Source organism: Dendropsophus ebraccatus, chromosome 8 (genome assembly GCF_027789765.1).
Source record: "Dendropsophus ebraccatus isolate aDenEbr1 chromosome 8, aDenEbr1.pat, whole genome shotgun sequence".
In the NCBI taxonomy this organism is placed as follows: Eukaryota; Metazoa; Chordata; class Amphibia; order Anura; family Hylidae; genus Dendropsophus; species Dendropsophus ebraccatus.
In genome coordinates, this window is record NC_091461.1 from 126,983,059 (window position 1) to 126,999,042 (window position 15,984).

General features: G+C 48.8%; 1 protein-coding gene across 3 annotated transcripts in view; it reads left to right on the forward strand.

Moving 5' to 3' along the window:
* LOC138799936 (zinc finger protein 420-like) overlaps positions 1–15,984 on the forward strand; it is a 98,669-nt gene that overhangs the window by 16,057 nt on the left and 66,628 nt on the right. For all 3 annotated transcript variants that reach the window (XM_069981718.1, XM_069981719.1, XM_069981720.1), the window contains exon 4: positions 15,083–15,262. In XM_069981718.1, the coding sequence (XP_069837819.1) occupies positions 15,083–15,262 (180 nt within the window). The remainder of the gene's footprint in view (positions 1–15,082; positions 15,263–15,984) is intronic.

Below are 15,984 nucleotides of genomic sequence, written 5' to 3' on the forward strand. Positions count from 1 at the left end.
AAGAAAGTGTTGTGCTCTGAATTTCCCGTGGGAGATCCATTGTCTAAAAATTTTGTCCGTCACCCTGGGCATGAATTCCGGGTGACCCAGAACAAGAGACATTGGTGAGTTGAGTGGGATAAAGCATTGGCGAATCACCTTCTCCGAACATGCAGCCAGCGTAGGCCCTATGGTAGGATGGTATTTAATGTCATTCAGGTGGGTTAAAGGGACCCAGGCCAACCCCTGTACCGGGACTATTGTGTAAGATTGTTCGATTGCTACCCACTGTTTCTTTTTGCCATTTCTACACCAGTCCACTACATGGGCAAGGTGCGTTGCTAGGTGGTATTTTTTAAGGTCAGGGAGTCCAATCCCTCCCAGGTCTTTGGGTCTCGTGAGCAGGGTTTTTCGAATGCACGCCGGTTTGTTCCCCCAAATGAATCGTGTTTGGATCAAGGACATTGAGCGGAAAAACGCCACCGGGAGACGGATCGGCAAGCGCTGAAAGAAGAAAAGGATCCTGGGTAGGATGTTCATTTTAAATATGGCGCAGCAGCCAAACCATGTATGCAGACCCTTGACCCATCTCTCGCAGTCGGCCTTGACACCGTTTAACAGGGGCACGTAATTACGCTGGTAAAGAGTGCTGAGATCTGAGACTAAATATATCCCCAGATGTTTTATTGCAGAGGAGGCCCACTTGAAACTAAAGGAGGGACGCAAGTGGTTAAGAAGTTGCTCTGGTAGTGAGACATTTAGGGCCTCTGATTTTGCGACATGGATTTTAAAGTTAGATAGTCTAGCATAGGTTGCAAATTCTGACATTAAATTTGGTAGGGCAATTCGCAGGTTGGTAATGAAAAACAATAAGTCGTCTGCATTAGCTGCGATCTTGTATGCAGATCTGCCGGTGTGTTGGCCTTCAATATTGGGGTTATTTCTAATATAGCAAAGAAAGGGTTCTAAGGTTAAAATAAAAATTAGAGGGGACAGGGGGCATCCCTACCGCGTGCCATTGTAGATTCGAAAGCTATCCGAGAGAATGCCATTTATTCGTACCTAGGCGGAAGGGGAGGCATATAGGGACAATAACCATGTTAGAAAGGCAGACCCTACCCCCAGAGATTTCAACGTTTCCTCCATGAAGGTTCCATTAACCCGATTGAAGGCCTTTTCGGCGTCTGTAGATAGTAACATAAGAGGGGAAGCCAATAGATTAGCCTTATGGATCAGGTTAATGGCCTTCATGGTGTTGTCGCGTGCCTCTCTGCTGGGCATGAAGCCCGCCTGATCAGGGTGGACAATAGAGGGCAATACATTCACTAACCTAGAGGCTAGGATTTTTGCAAATAATTTGAGGTCAACGTTTAGTAGGGAAATGGGTCTGTAATTGGAGCAATGCGCACTGACCCTGTTATGTGAGCTCTCGTGGCATCTGGCGGCAGAGGTGTCCCCTGAGATAGGGAGTTGAATGCGGAAAGAAAATGGGGACTAAGAATATCTAAAAAAGTTTTGTAATACTGGAGGCCAAACCCGTCCGGTCCAGGTGCCTTTCCCGTTTGGGACTGCTTAATTGCTGTTGCCAGTTCCCCAGCAGTGATGGGTGCTTCTAAATTTTCCATCTCTTCAGTTGTTATAGAGGGCATGCCAGATTGAGAGATGTAAGTACGGATCTTGTCTCCAAATGTGGGGTCTAAAGTGGCCGGGTTTTCTTTATCAGCAGAGTATAGTTTAGTATAAAATTGTCAAAAAACCTCTGCAATGTCTGCCGGTCGGTGAGCTCGGGTCTGTCCCTCTGTAAGGATAGACGGTACATATGATTGTTGCCGCTGATCCCGAAGTGCCCGCGCAAGTGTCCTCCCGCATTTGTTACCATGCTCATAGAAGTGTCGCCTGCATTTAGCTAGCTGTGCTTTTGCCGACTGCGTGAGATGGGCCCTAAGCAAGTCACGACCCTGCAACAGAGCTGTCCGAGTGTCTCCTGACGGGGACGTTTTGTGGCGACTTTCTAAGCCCTGAAGCTCCCGTAAAAGATGGAGCGTTTTAGCGGAATGTTCTTTTTTAAGCCTTGCGCCGTGTTTGATCAATATGCCGCGGGCTATGCATTTATGTGCCTCCCATACTATACTCTGGGACATGTCAGCTGACGCATTTGTAGTGAAGTATTCTTCAAGCGATCTTTTAAGATCAGCCTGGACTACCACGTCCGTTAACAGGGACATATTAAGCGTCCACCGCCATTGTTTGGGAATGAGCAGATGGAGGTCTCTATGCTTAAGGAGGAGATAGTCTAGTCTGGAATACATGTCTCTCACTGGAGAGTAGAAAGAGTAATCTCTATCTTGCGGGTGGAGAATTCGCCACGTGTCTACTAGTTGGTGTTCCCGGAGTAATGCATTAAATTTCCTAACAGTCCCCAACGGCAAGTGTGAAAAACCCGCGGAGGTGTCTATCATGGGGTCTATGGCTACATTAAGGTCTCCCCCAAAAACAACCGTCCCCTCGGCAAATTCGTCCATCATCTCCAAGCATCGTTGGAGCGTAGTGTTCTGCCCCGTGTTCGGGAGATACGCCACTATCAGTGTGTGCATTGTGGAGGCAATTTTACCCTTCACCATCAGCAGTCTGCCCTCTCCATCACTGCGAACGTCCACAAATTCCCATGGCAAGGAACGAGATAGTAGGATGCTCACGCCCCTGGCCTTGGTATCATCTGTAAAGCTGTGGTAAACATGAGGAAACTACCTGTTAGAGAGTTTAAACAACGCTGAGGGTGTTCTATGCGTTTCCTGGAGAAAAGCAGCATCAACACGCTGTGCTTTCAGAAAGTTCAACAGAATAGACCTCTTACCTGGATCATGGAGGCCTTTTACATTCAGGGATCCAATGAGGACATTCGATTGTGAGGGAGACGACATGGCGGGTAGGCAGCCTTGGAGCAACGTCCGAATGGAAGGGAGAGGGTAGGGGAGGAGAGAGGAGAAGGAAAGTAAGAACCAGAAAGAACGACACTAAGAAAAAGATGGGGACAAAAAAAAAAAAGAGGAAAGAAAATGACAAAAACTGAGAAAGGTAGTAGCACCAAGGTGCACGTAGGACCAACTGGCCTACAATAGGAATAAGGAATGGAGGATGTAGAAAACCCTGGGAGAGGATTTCCGCCACAACAGCATATACACATATCAAACAGTATGAAAACAAGCAGGCCCCTAATATAACGTTATTATGCATAAAGAGGAAGGAGGAGGAAGGTTAATGGGAGACAATATGACAGAGCGAACATTCAACCCATCGCTATATTCCGCTGAGTACCCAGCATTTGCCCCAGGCACGAACTACAGCGGTATAAGGGAGGGGAATAAAAAATTTTTTAAACGTTGGTGAACACAATAGCCTAGGCTAGTCTGTGACTATGAAGTTATCAGCAAGAGTTAGAACTGACGTTAGCTAGCAGTAACTATGATATCTTCTTGCGGTGCCTCAGGTTAGTATGATAAAGGATACATGAACCTGAAAGGGGAGAAGAGAACAAGCAACGCTAGGACCATAGCAAAAGGAAGAACCCCCCCCCCCTCTTGTGGAGGGTAACAGAATCCTTGATAATTCAGGGTACGAAAAGTCTCTTTGTAACTTGGTTGCTCCGGCAGTTAGGGGTTCCATGGGTGGGAGAGACTTTAAGCCATCCTAGGAAATTCCCTGGAAAGATCAATCAGTGGCTCCACGTTAGCCGGCCGTGGGTCTGGGCTGCGGGAGCGTCTAGTGGAAAGACGTCGTCTTCTGGGGAGTCCAGATGGTTGGTCTTGGGGAGCCAATGCAAGCCAATCCGGTAAGGGGAACTCTGGGATGTTCAGAAAGGAGAACAACTGACTCAGTTCATCCGGGTGGCGCAAAATAAAGGTGGCAGAGTCTTTTGTAACGATGACGTGGAAGGGATGGCCCCACCTGTATGAAGCGGCAGACTCCCTAATTTTAGCAAGTAGGGGTTGCAGTAGCCTACGCATGTATAACGTGCGGGATGAGACGTCAGGGTACAGGTGGACTTCCGTGCCATCAAACATCACCTGGGCACTATCACGTACAGCTCTAAGGATCTGCTCTTTGTCAGTAAAATAGTGAAGTGGACATAGCACATCTCTTGGGGCTTCACTGTTGTGCTGGAACATTCTGGTTACCCTGTGAACCCGGTCAATAACAAAAGTGGCTTCTGCAGGTCTGTCAGTAAGTTGGTTGAAAATGGCCATCACTCTGTCAGGCAAGTTATCAGCCCCATTTATTTCAGGCAACCCCTTGATACGAATATTATTTCTCCTGCCTCTATTCTCTTGGTCATCAAGATGGAGGTTCAGGGATTGCAAATGGCGGCGATTAGCAGAGGCTTCCTGCTCTAATAGTTGTACACGGGCAGACAGTGTAGCAGTGGCAGACTCATTGTGTGTTGTTCTAGTGGAGAGCTGTGCAATTTCTTCTCTCACCCCCTCTATGGCTTGTTGCTGAGCAGATTCAATTCTCTGGATGACATTGTCCAGGTATTGCTTAGAAGGCAGCGCCTGTATCATGTTCCTCAGCATCTGCAACTCGTTGTGCAGAGAAGATGGCGGCGGTGCGCCGAGGTAACTACTGGGGCCTTGCACAGAACCACTAAGGCGAGGGGGGCCAGGGGTGTAGTTCCCATCTGTGAGGGAGGCGGGGATCCTGGTAGGGGTGCCCGGAGGCGATCGCTCACCCTGTGGTTGTGGAGTCCGTGTGGTCCACCTCAGAACTCTGTGTGGACGCCATGACAGGGAGCTGGCCTTGCTGTGAAGAGGCGCTTGGGGAGAGGTGATAGCGTTCCCAGCTGCTGCGAAGGGTGAGTGAGCGGGTCGGCCGGGTGGGGAGTCTTGGCGGGGGTCTCCTCCTGCTGCCGGGCATTCCAGAGAGGGGTCACAGGGACCAAAAACCGGGCTGAGGTCTGCTGTTGTGGACGGAGCTTCTCACATGTGCGTCCTCACAGCGCCATGGTTAAGCCACGCCCCCAAGAGACGGGTGATGTAGCTGTAACTTAACTCTTTGTTGTCCTGTTTTGGTGCCTCATCTCACTCTCTCCATAGGAAAGCCATGAAGATAGAGGGGAGACCTTCAAACTGCTTTTTATGACAAATTCATTTTTCGGCTAATAAACCTAATTACAAAGTTTCTTAAAATCGCCTGGACTATTGATTTTTGCAAAACAGATTTTAATGACAGTGACCCTTTAATACAAAGTTTTCATATTTCCCACCCTTGACCAACCGAGGGCGCTAACATGGTAAACTGGTGCAGGCAAGCAACAAGTAACTTGACTGCTGCAAATCTGTCCTCGCCCCTCCTGCTGGTGACCTCACACCTCCCTTCCTCTTGTGATTGTCAGGAAAAAGTAGGCTTTTCCTTTACCCCTGTGCGGTGCCATTTTGTTAGGGCTCTATTAACAGATTAACTGACAGATTTTTGGAGCCAAAGCCAGGAATGGATTTGAAAAGAGGAGAAATCTCAGTCTTTCCTTTATGACCTGTTCCCTCTTTATAGTCTGTTTCTGGCTGCAAAAATCTCTCAGATATTTGTTGGTGTCATAGAGCCCTTTAGGCCAATTATCGACCACATTTGGCCGATTATCGACCATTATGGCCAATAATCGCTTTGTGTAATAAAAGGCCACGATCAGCCGAAATCCACAATGTCTGCTTGTTGTTGCCTTTCAAGAATTACAGCATAGTAACCATCTGCTGTCATCGCTCCGTCTCCTATAGGCTCCATCATGCTCCCCCGCGTGTGATAGCGCCGGCAGTGAGTGGGAAACGAGGGGCTTTAGTGTCTGCATAGTCGTAAACTACAACCACTGTGGATTAGGCCGGGGTCACACTCTTAACAGATCAGTTTTTAAATGGTTAGGCCCCCTTCACACGTCCGGAAAATCTGTCCGGATTTCCTATCAGGAAATCCGGACGGATTTCCGGACTCATAGACTAACATTAGACACGGACACCCTTCCGGATTTTTCCGGAAGGGTGTCCGTTCCGGAAAATAGGACCGGATTTTTTAGATCCTGTCCTATTTTCGTCCGGAAATCCGGCACGGACGCCCCCATAGAAGTCTATGGGAGCGCCGGAATCACGGGCATTTTCCTGATGTATATCAGGAAAGTGCCCGCGATTCCGGACTGGTAGAGAGCCAGCCCCGGCCGCCGTCCGATCACACCCCCATCCCCCCCGCACCGCACCGCACACGCTGCCCGGCACTACAGATCCCCCCGCCGCCGCCGCCGCCGCCGCATCTGACCCTCTCAACCCCCCACCCCCCCCACCCCCCGGGAACTCACCACCGGGCCGGCCGCCGGATGCTCCAGTACCTCCGCCGCGACCCCGCCGCCGCCCCCGCCCCCGCCGCCGCATCTGACCCTCTCCCCCCCCCCCCCGGGAACTCACCACCAGGCCGCCCGCCGGATGCTCCGCACCTCCGACCGCCGCCGCTGCCCGGACCTCAGCACTGCACTCTGGCCCGGACCCCAACCTTGCGGCCCCGACAGAGCAGGATCCGGGACAGGTGAGATTAGGGCTACTACTCCCACCATGCTCTGCTGGCAGGCCATGATGGGAGTTGTAGTTCTGCAGCCTGTGGCCATCCAGGTTGCAGAAGTACAACTCCCATCATGGCTCTGCTGGCAGGCCGTGATGGGTGTTGTAGTTCTGCAGCCTGTGGCCATCCAGGTTGCAGAAGTACAACTCCCATCATGGCTCTGCTGGCAGGCCATGATGGGAGTTGTAGTTCTGCAGCCTGTGGCCATCCAGGTTGCAGAAGTACAACTCCCATCATGGCTCTGCTGGCAGGCCATGATGGGAGTTGTAGTTCTGCAGCCTGTGGCCATCCAGGTACACGGGTACCTGTGATTTATGTTGGCATACTAGACCATCTCATCAGGAAATCCTGAAGGTTTTTCCTGATGGTTTCCTGATGGTAAAAACGGATTACTGTCAGGAAACCCTGATACTATCCTGATGACATTTAAGGTCTCCTGATCAGGATTTCCTGACAGTAAAAACTGACACGGACGTGTGAAGGGGGCCTTACTTTTACCATACACAAAAAAGTGTGCAATCCCATTTATTTATTTGTATACTCTACCTAATCAACAATGGCCCCTATAGAGGGGAAACATTGGTTCTATTATAAACAATTGATGTCTGCTAAATCTTGCACCACTGATTCACGTAGACTCATAATATCTGTTTCAGACACGTTTAATAAGCTGATCAATGAGTCGGCATGCAACGAGTCCATCTGGTTTATTGATAAGGCCATGGCGGCTGAGATGCTTCATAAATTGGTAGAGAGGTGCTGGGCTAAATGGAGTTTATACCTGGGAGGGATGAGGGAGGATAGCCGGGTATCCTGGATCATATAGCTAAGGTCTCTGCTGCGCCCACCCGCAGGCCCCTATCTCTCTCTCTCTCTCTCTCTCTCTCTCTCTCTCTCTCTCTCTCTCTCTCTCTCCTCTCTCTCTCTCTCTCTCTCTCTATATCTATATATATATATATATATATATATATAGATAGATAGATAGATAGAATCTATCTATCTATCTATATATATATCTATAATATAATATATATATATATATATATATATATATATATATATATATATACACACACACACACACACACGCCCACCTGTAGGCCCCTATATACACACACATGCACGCGCCCACCCGCAGGTCACTATATACACACACCCGCGCGCCCACCGGCAGGCCCCTATATACACACACGCGCGCCCACCGGCAGGCCCCTATATATACACACACGCGCGCCCACCAGCAGGCCCCTATATACACACACACACACTAACACGCGCGCCCACCCACAGGCCCATATATATATATATATATATATATATATATATATACATACACGTCCACCCGCAGCAGGCCCCTATATACACACACGCGCGCCCACCCACCCGCAGGCCCCTATATACACACACACACACACACGCGCACTTGCAGGCCCCTATATACATACTTTGGGGGGAGTTGAATAGAAAAAGGAGCAGGATCCCAGCAGCACAGAGGATGTCAGGAGGCTGATCTTATAGGAGAGGACACAGCAGCACAGAGGATTTCAGGAGAGGAGGGGGCTGATCTTATAGGGCAGGACACAGCAGCACAGAGGATTTCAGGAGAGGAGGGGGCTGATCTTATAGGGCAGGACACAGCAGCACAGAGGATGTCAGGAGGGTAGGGGGCTGATATTATAGGAGAGGACACAGCAGCACAGAGGATGTCAGGAGAGGAGGGGGCTGATCTTATAGGAGAGGACACAGCAGCACAGAGGATGTCAGGAGAGGAGGGGGCTGATAGAGGAGGAGTTAACAGTTACAACAAATGCAGTGTAATGGCTACAGTGACAATTGGGAAGGAAGGGGCTAACTGTGAGCTGTTCCTTAGTGAGTTTCCCTCCTGCCCGGACTCCCTGCAGAGCATCATACACTATGCTACATAGCACCACTCACTTGTTGAAGGCTGAAAGGGGGGGGGGGGGGAGATGACTTCTGCTGGCTGGAAAAGATAGGAGGCTGCTATTTCCCCATCAACATGACGGCACCATGGAGAGAGGGACCCCGCCCCCAGGGACAGGAAACCTAGAGTATAAAAACATTAGGCCCTCCTCCCATCCTTAGTGGTTTCCTGTCCCTGACGGGAGACCTGGAGTGCAGAGGCTCTCAAAGTCTCTAGAAGAAAGGAACTACAGTCCGGGGCCTCTTTCCTGCTGGTGCCACCCTAGTTGGGCGCCTCCGAAAGCCCGACTCACCATTCCTCCCGGCCATAGAGAGTGCAGAATTCGTAAAGACAGACTGAGATCTGATTATAACAAGCCAACATGTGAAGAGTGTATTGCTAGAATAGTGCTGGCTGAAGTCTCTTCTATGGAGTCTATTATTTCTTCTGGTAAAGATATTAAGAATGAGATTCAAAATTCCTTGAAGGATATTGTGCCTCCTCCTGCTCCTCCTCTCCCACCACCAACCGTTATCCCTCCGCTTCCTCCTTCTCAGGATGAGGTTCCAGGTCCCTCCAGAGCCCCTTTAGCAGCTTTTTCTGGCTCTGCGGAAGAGGGGCTTCTATCTGAGGAGGGTTCGGGGGCTGAAGCTTCCGATTTCTCTGACTCAGACATTGGAGGAAAACCCCTGTTTTCTATTGAGGATATTAGTGCTCTGGTGAAAGAGGTGAGAGCCACCATGGAGTTGGAAGAAACGAAGGAGCCCAGATCTGTACAAGATATAATGTTTGGGGGTTTGGACTGTAAGAAGCAGAGAGGTTTTCCCATACATAAAACTATTTCTAAGGAATGGAGTAGGCCAGAAAAAAGGGGTTTTGTTTCTCGAGCTGTTAAGAGAAAGTACCCGTTTGACGAATCAGAAAGTCTTCTTGGGACAAGCCACCGAGTATTGATGTTTCAATAGCCAAAGTGTCCAGAAAAGGTTCCCTCCCCTTTGAAGATCTAGGAACCCTTAAGAATCCTATGGATAAAAAAGCGGATTCATTTTTGAAGAAATTGTTGGACGCTTCCACAGCTTCCTTCAAACCCAATATTGCAAGTACACACGTGGCCAGGTCAATGATGGTGTGGCTTAGTAAACTAGAACAAGATTTACAATCCGGGGAATCAGGAGAGAATCATCTGCCTATGTTAAAGTCTGCAGCATACCTAGCAGATGCGTCAGCTGATGCCTTGCGCTTCTCAGCCCGCTGTGCGGCTTCCTCAAATTCGGCAAGGCGAGCCTTATGGCTTAAAAACTGGTCAGAGGATCCTGCCTCTAAAGCAAAACTATGCACTATACCATGTGAAGGTAGCTACCTGTATGGTGGTTTTAAATGACCTTCTGGACAAATCAGCAGGCAGAAAGAAGGGTTTCCCCTATTCCTCACAAAGGAGTCACTACCAGTCCTTTCGGAACAAGGGAAAAGATGGATTCCAGAGGAAAGGGTCGGGAACCTCTGGGAAAGCTAAGGGCAGAGGCTACATCTTTTCCTAAAAAACCCTCCTCCCAGTGACGCCAGGCCACGAGTGGGGGGCAGACTACGTCATTTCGCCCAGAAATGGGGAAAAATCTGGGTTCTTCAGTCCATCAGAGATGGCGTAAGACTAGATTTCTTGGCTCTGCCACCCACTCGCTTCATTATAACAAAGAGCCACTCGGGGGAGATGGGTCAACACTTGTTGGATACAGAGGTCCAGACATTCATAGAAAAAAAAGTGCTCATACCTGTACCAAAAGAAGAAGAGACGCAAGGCTTCTATTCAACTCTGTTCTTAGTACAAAAACCAGACAAACCAAGTCATCATAAACCTAAAGCCATTGAATCAATTTCTAAAGTACAAGAGATTCAAGATGGAGATGATAAAAAGTACAGTAAATCTTCTCTATCCAAACTGTTTTATGGCATCCATCGACCTAAAGGATGCCTATCTGCATGTACCCATCCATCAGGATTTTCAGAAATATCTGAGAATAGCGATTTGGGTGAACAATGTACTTCTACACCTGCAATTCACAAAGATTGTTTCAGAAATGGCAGCCCACATAAGAGAGGAGGAAGGATTGTTTATTCCATATCTAGACGATTTTCTCCTAGTGGCAGAAACCAACGAGAGACTGGACATAACTATAAAACGAGCCCTATCCATATTACAGAAGCTGGGTTGGATCATAAACCAGGAGAAATCCTCTCTAGTGCCTGCAACAACAAAGAAGTTTCTGGGAATAATACTGGACTCAGTGACCCAAAGGTCTTTTCTACCGGAAGAGAAAATTCAGAGACTGGAGGAGGCAGTAAGGTCACTATTTCAAAATCTGAGAACGTCCATAAGAAACGGTATGTCTCTGTTGGGTCTTTTTACAGCCGCTATAGCTGCAGTGCCCTGGGCTCAGTGTCACTCCAGACCACTATAGACAGACCTACTGTCCATCTGGGATGGTTCTCCTTCTGATCTGGACAGAAAGTTCATCCTGGCTCAAACAACTTTTAGACAGTTTTTCTTGGTGGCTTACAAGATCCAACTTATCATCAGGGTTAAGTTGGGTTACTAAATCTCTTAAAGTTATCACCACTGATGCCAGTCCCTGGGGATGGGGTGTACATCTGGACCATCGCAACTTCCAGGGCTCCTGGACAAAACAAGATGCTTACTCTTCCTCAAACCAGAAAGAGTTAGCGGCGGTGTACCATGTCTTAGTGGCAGCAAAGGATTTTGTTTGCAATATGAACGTAAAGATTATTTCTGACAACTCCACTACAGTATCTGTGATTAAAGGGGTACTCAAGGCAAAATGTATTTTTAAATATGTCATTACATATGCAAAGTTAGGCAAATCCCTAATATACACCAATTATGGGAAATGCACATATAGTGCTATTTCCCTCAATGGAGTAGATCAGGCAGGCTCACTTCCTCTAAAAAAAAGTGACAACACGTCTCAAAGTATATGTTCCGGCGGGGTCCAGCAGGGGGCGCATGTATGCAGGTGTATGCATCTATGTGTAGATGAATCAGTGCCTGCTCCCTCCCTGTGCTGCCCAGTGATCTAATGTACCCCCTCCCTCCGTCCCATCCCGCTGCCCATTTCCGTCCTATTACACCTGCTGCCCAGTACCAGGCAGGGGGGTGAGGGCTCCTCCAACTAACTCTGAGTTCACCCAGCCACCCCGTCCTGTGCAGAATCGCTCACCTGCCACTACCTCCCAGCCGGGTGAGCGCTCCTGCACCTCCCCCTCTAGCCACCCGGTCCCCTGCAAATGCAGGCGCTCCCGGCGGGTGAGCTCTCCTGCTCCTCCCCATCTAGCCGCCCGTCCTATGAGCCTCCCTGGTCCCTTGCAGGAGCGCTCACCTGCCGCCTGGTCGCGGTGCCTCAGCACCTACCCCGCCGCCCGGTCCTTCTCCTGCTCTGTATCAGCTGCAGGTATCTGAGGGAGGACGGGCAGATGCATAGATAGAGGGTGCAGGAGCGCCCACCGCGACTGGGTGGCAGGTGAGCGCTTCTGACCAAGGGACCGGGGCGGCTCAGAGGACGAGCGGCTAGATGGGGAGGAACAGGAGTGCTCACCTGCCAGGAGCGACAGGTGAGCACTCCTGCACAGGACGGGGCGGCTGGGTGAACTCTGAGTTAGTTGGGGGAGCCCTCACGCCGCTGCCTGCTACCGGGCAGCAGGTGTAATAGGACGGAAACAGACAGCGGGATGGGACGGAGGGAGGGGGTACATTAGATCACTGGGCAGCACAAGGAGGAAGAAGGCACTGATTCATCTACACATAGATGCATACACCTGCATACATGCGCCCCCTGCTGGACCCCGCCAGAAAATATACTTCGAGATGTGACGTCACGTTTTTTTGAGGAAGTGAGCCTGCCTGATCTACTCCATTGAGGGAAATAGCACTATATGTGCATTTACCATAATTAGTGTATATTAGGGATTTGCCTAACTTTCCATATGTAATGACATATTTAAAAATACATTTTGGAGTACCCCTTTAACAGGCAGGGTACAACTAGAAGTCAGGGTTTGCTTAACCTGATATCTTTTCATTTACAGAAAACAACTTAAGTCTCTCCGCAGTGCACCTGAAGGGGATCCTGAACACGAGGGCAGACTTCCTGAGCCGCCCCCAATTACATCCGGGAGAATGGCAGCTGAACCCAGCAATATTCCAGATGATAACAGACCTATTGGGAACACCAGTCGTGGACTTATAGGAGTAGGAGTAGATGTCATAGGAGTAGATGCACCACTGGTCATGGAGCCTCATGTACGCCTTTCCTCCGCTGCCTCTCGTTCCTCGGGTTCTGAAGAAGGTCAGACAAGACAAAGCCAAGCTCATTCTGATAGCACCATTCTGGCCACGTAGAGCATGGTTCTCCGGAGAATGTCAGTGACAGATCCGTGGGTGCTTCCAGATCGAGAGGATCTACTTTTACAGAGGCCCATCTTGCATCCCAGTGTGAAGCAGCTGCACCTGACGGCCTGGTTTTGAGCGGATGATCTTAAAGACTCACGGCCTTTCTGATGCAGTGATTTCCACGCTACATAAAAGCAGAAAGCTGGTAACGTACAAAATCTATTTTACAATCTGGTGATCTTATTTTCTCATTTTTAGGCTCCAGTAGTACAGATCTCCATAAGCCTAGTATTGCTCAGATCCTGGACTTTTTACAGAAAGGACTGGAAAAAAGGCACAAGCCAGCTCCATTAAAAGTTCATGCTTAGGAGCCTTATACAATCAACAAGTAGCGTGTCATCCTTGGATCATGAGGTTTTTTAGAGCAGCAGCTAGATTTTCCACCAGCGTTTGCAGCGCTGTTCCCCCAGGGGATCTAAATTTGGACCTTAAAGGCCTTACGGACGCTCCTTTCGAGCCCCTAACTGACAGCACTTTTGGTGGCAGTTACCTCTGCTAGGAGGGTAGGAGAGTTGGCAAGTCTGTCCTGTTGTGAGCCCTACACTAAAGTCCTATCGGACAGAATAACTTTCAAACCCGATCCTGCTTTTTTACCAAAAGTGGTTACTAATTTCCATAAGTTTTACCATCTTTCTGTGATAACCCATCCAATGATAAAGAAAAAGAATTCCATTGTCTAGATGTCAAACAGTTCTAGACAATTCAGGAAGTCCAGATGCCTGTCTATACAGTTTTCAGGTGGACAGGCCATTTGTTCCTGTTGCTCCGTAGCGGGAGTATCTCCACCTCTTCGGCTCAGAGCTCACTACCCGGGCAATAGCTACTTCCTGGGCGGAAAAAAGTGATGCCTTTATTTCCCAGATTTGTAGGGCGGTAGTTTGGTCCTCGCCCCACACTTTCTCCCGGCACTACAGATTAGATCTCACCCACTCTTCGGGTGTTGCCTTTGGTAGAAAAGTCTTACAGGCCATTGTCCCCCCACCCAATGTGTTTCTTTCTCTGGTATTCTCTCCATGGTGCCGTCATGCTGATGGGGAAAACAGAAATTACTCACCGATAATGATGTTTCCTCGAAACATGACGGCACCACCACATTCCCACCCTTGGTTGACTTGTGCCTATAAAAAAAAAAATGTATAGTTGGTGAAGGTGCTTTATTTGTTATCCTTGTACTAACCATGGCTTTTTTGGGTCTCTGTAAATCACTGAGGATGAGAGGAGCGCCTAATGTTTTTATACTCCTAGGTTTCCTGTCCCTCTCTCCATGGTGCCGTCATGTAATTTCTGTTCTCCATGGTGAGCACTCCTGCACGGGGTCTTCTGGAGGGGCGTCACAGTTATGGCTTGTGGTTTCCCTCCCCACATTGCTGTGAGCTGCGCACGGCATCTTCACCACACAGCAAAGTAAAACAGACGGTAGCTGCCTATTGAGGTCTATGCACAGGGAGCTGCCATAAAGCAACAGTGGAAGTGTTGTGCAGGCACCATTACACAGACGCTATAACAAATGGAAGCCCCCAGTGCAGCACATTAGGATTAAATAAAAAGCAACCAAAACACAGATACAAGTTTAACTATTTTTTTGAAGCATTGTTTAGCTTTAACAGAAATTATAGTCAAAAATGTGAAAAAGTGACACATTCCCATTAAAAGCCATGAAATAAAATAAGTTCTACAAGCTACATATCGTTGTAATTGTACAAACTTGAGTGAACACAAAACCTCCCAAATAAAAAAATAGTGTTTATTTTTAATTTCACTGCACAGATTTGCTCCCTGGTTTTGCAGCATATTTTATGGAAAAATTAAGTTTGACAATGCAAAGTACAATTAGTGGTGCAAAAAACAAGGGCTCATGTGGGTCTGTAGGGGAAAAACCGGAAGCGCTGTGGCCTTTTAAACATCGGGAGGTAAAAACGAAAGCGCAAAAGCAAAAATTTGCACGGCCCTGAAGGGGTTAACCTGGTATGCTACCAATTGGTTTCCACTGTTTAGTGATATCTATCTGGCACTAGTTTGCATTGTACACCGTCAGGGTCCCCAGCTGCACTCCACACTAGCTACAAAGCCTGAGAGATTGGTTCTGGGAATATACACTGATATTTACCCGCATCTCTATTTCTTTATAGGATTTTATAGTGGTAGAGAAGACCTCCATTAAGTGTGAGAGTCCCCAGTTGGCAGAAGACTGGAGCAAGACCCCCAGCCTCATGGAGGAGACCCCAGCTCACTTCTCACTACACGACAGAAACAATGATGAGAAGATCCTACAGATCACAAATAAGATTATTCAGCTGCTGACTGGAGAGGTGACCCTGCTGGGACATTATACAGTAATACAGGAGGGGTGGGGGATGACTGGAGAGGTGACCCTGCTGGGACATTATACAGGAGGGGTGAGGGGGTGACTGGAGAGGTGACCCTGCTGGGACATTATACAGTAATACAGGAGGGGTGGGGGATGACTGGAGAGGTGACACTGCTGGGAGATTATACAGTAATACAGGAGGGGTGGGGGGATGACTGGAGAGGTGACCCTGCTGGGACATTATACAGTAATACAGGAGGGGTGGGGGATGACTGGAGAGGTGACCCTGCTGGGACATTATACAGGAGGGGTGAGGGGGTGACTGGAGAGGTGACCCTGCTGGGACATTATACAGTAATACAGGAGGGGTGGGGGATGACTGGAGAGGTGACACTGCTGGGAGATTATACAGTAATACAGGAGGGGTGGGGGGATGACTGGAGAGGTGACACTGCTGGGACATTATACAGTAATACAGGAGGGGTGGGGGGATGACTGGAGAGGTGACACTGCTGGGACATTATACAGTAATACAGGAGGGGTGGGGGGATGACTGGAGAGGTGACACTGCTGGGACATTATACAGTAATACAGGAGGGGATGACTGGAGAGGTGACATTGCTGGGACATTATACAGTAATACAGGAGGGGATGACTGGAGAGGTGACACTGCTGGGACATTATACAGTAATACAGGAGGGGTGGGGGATGACTGGAGAGGTG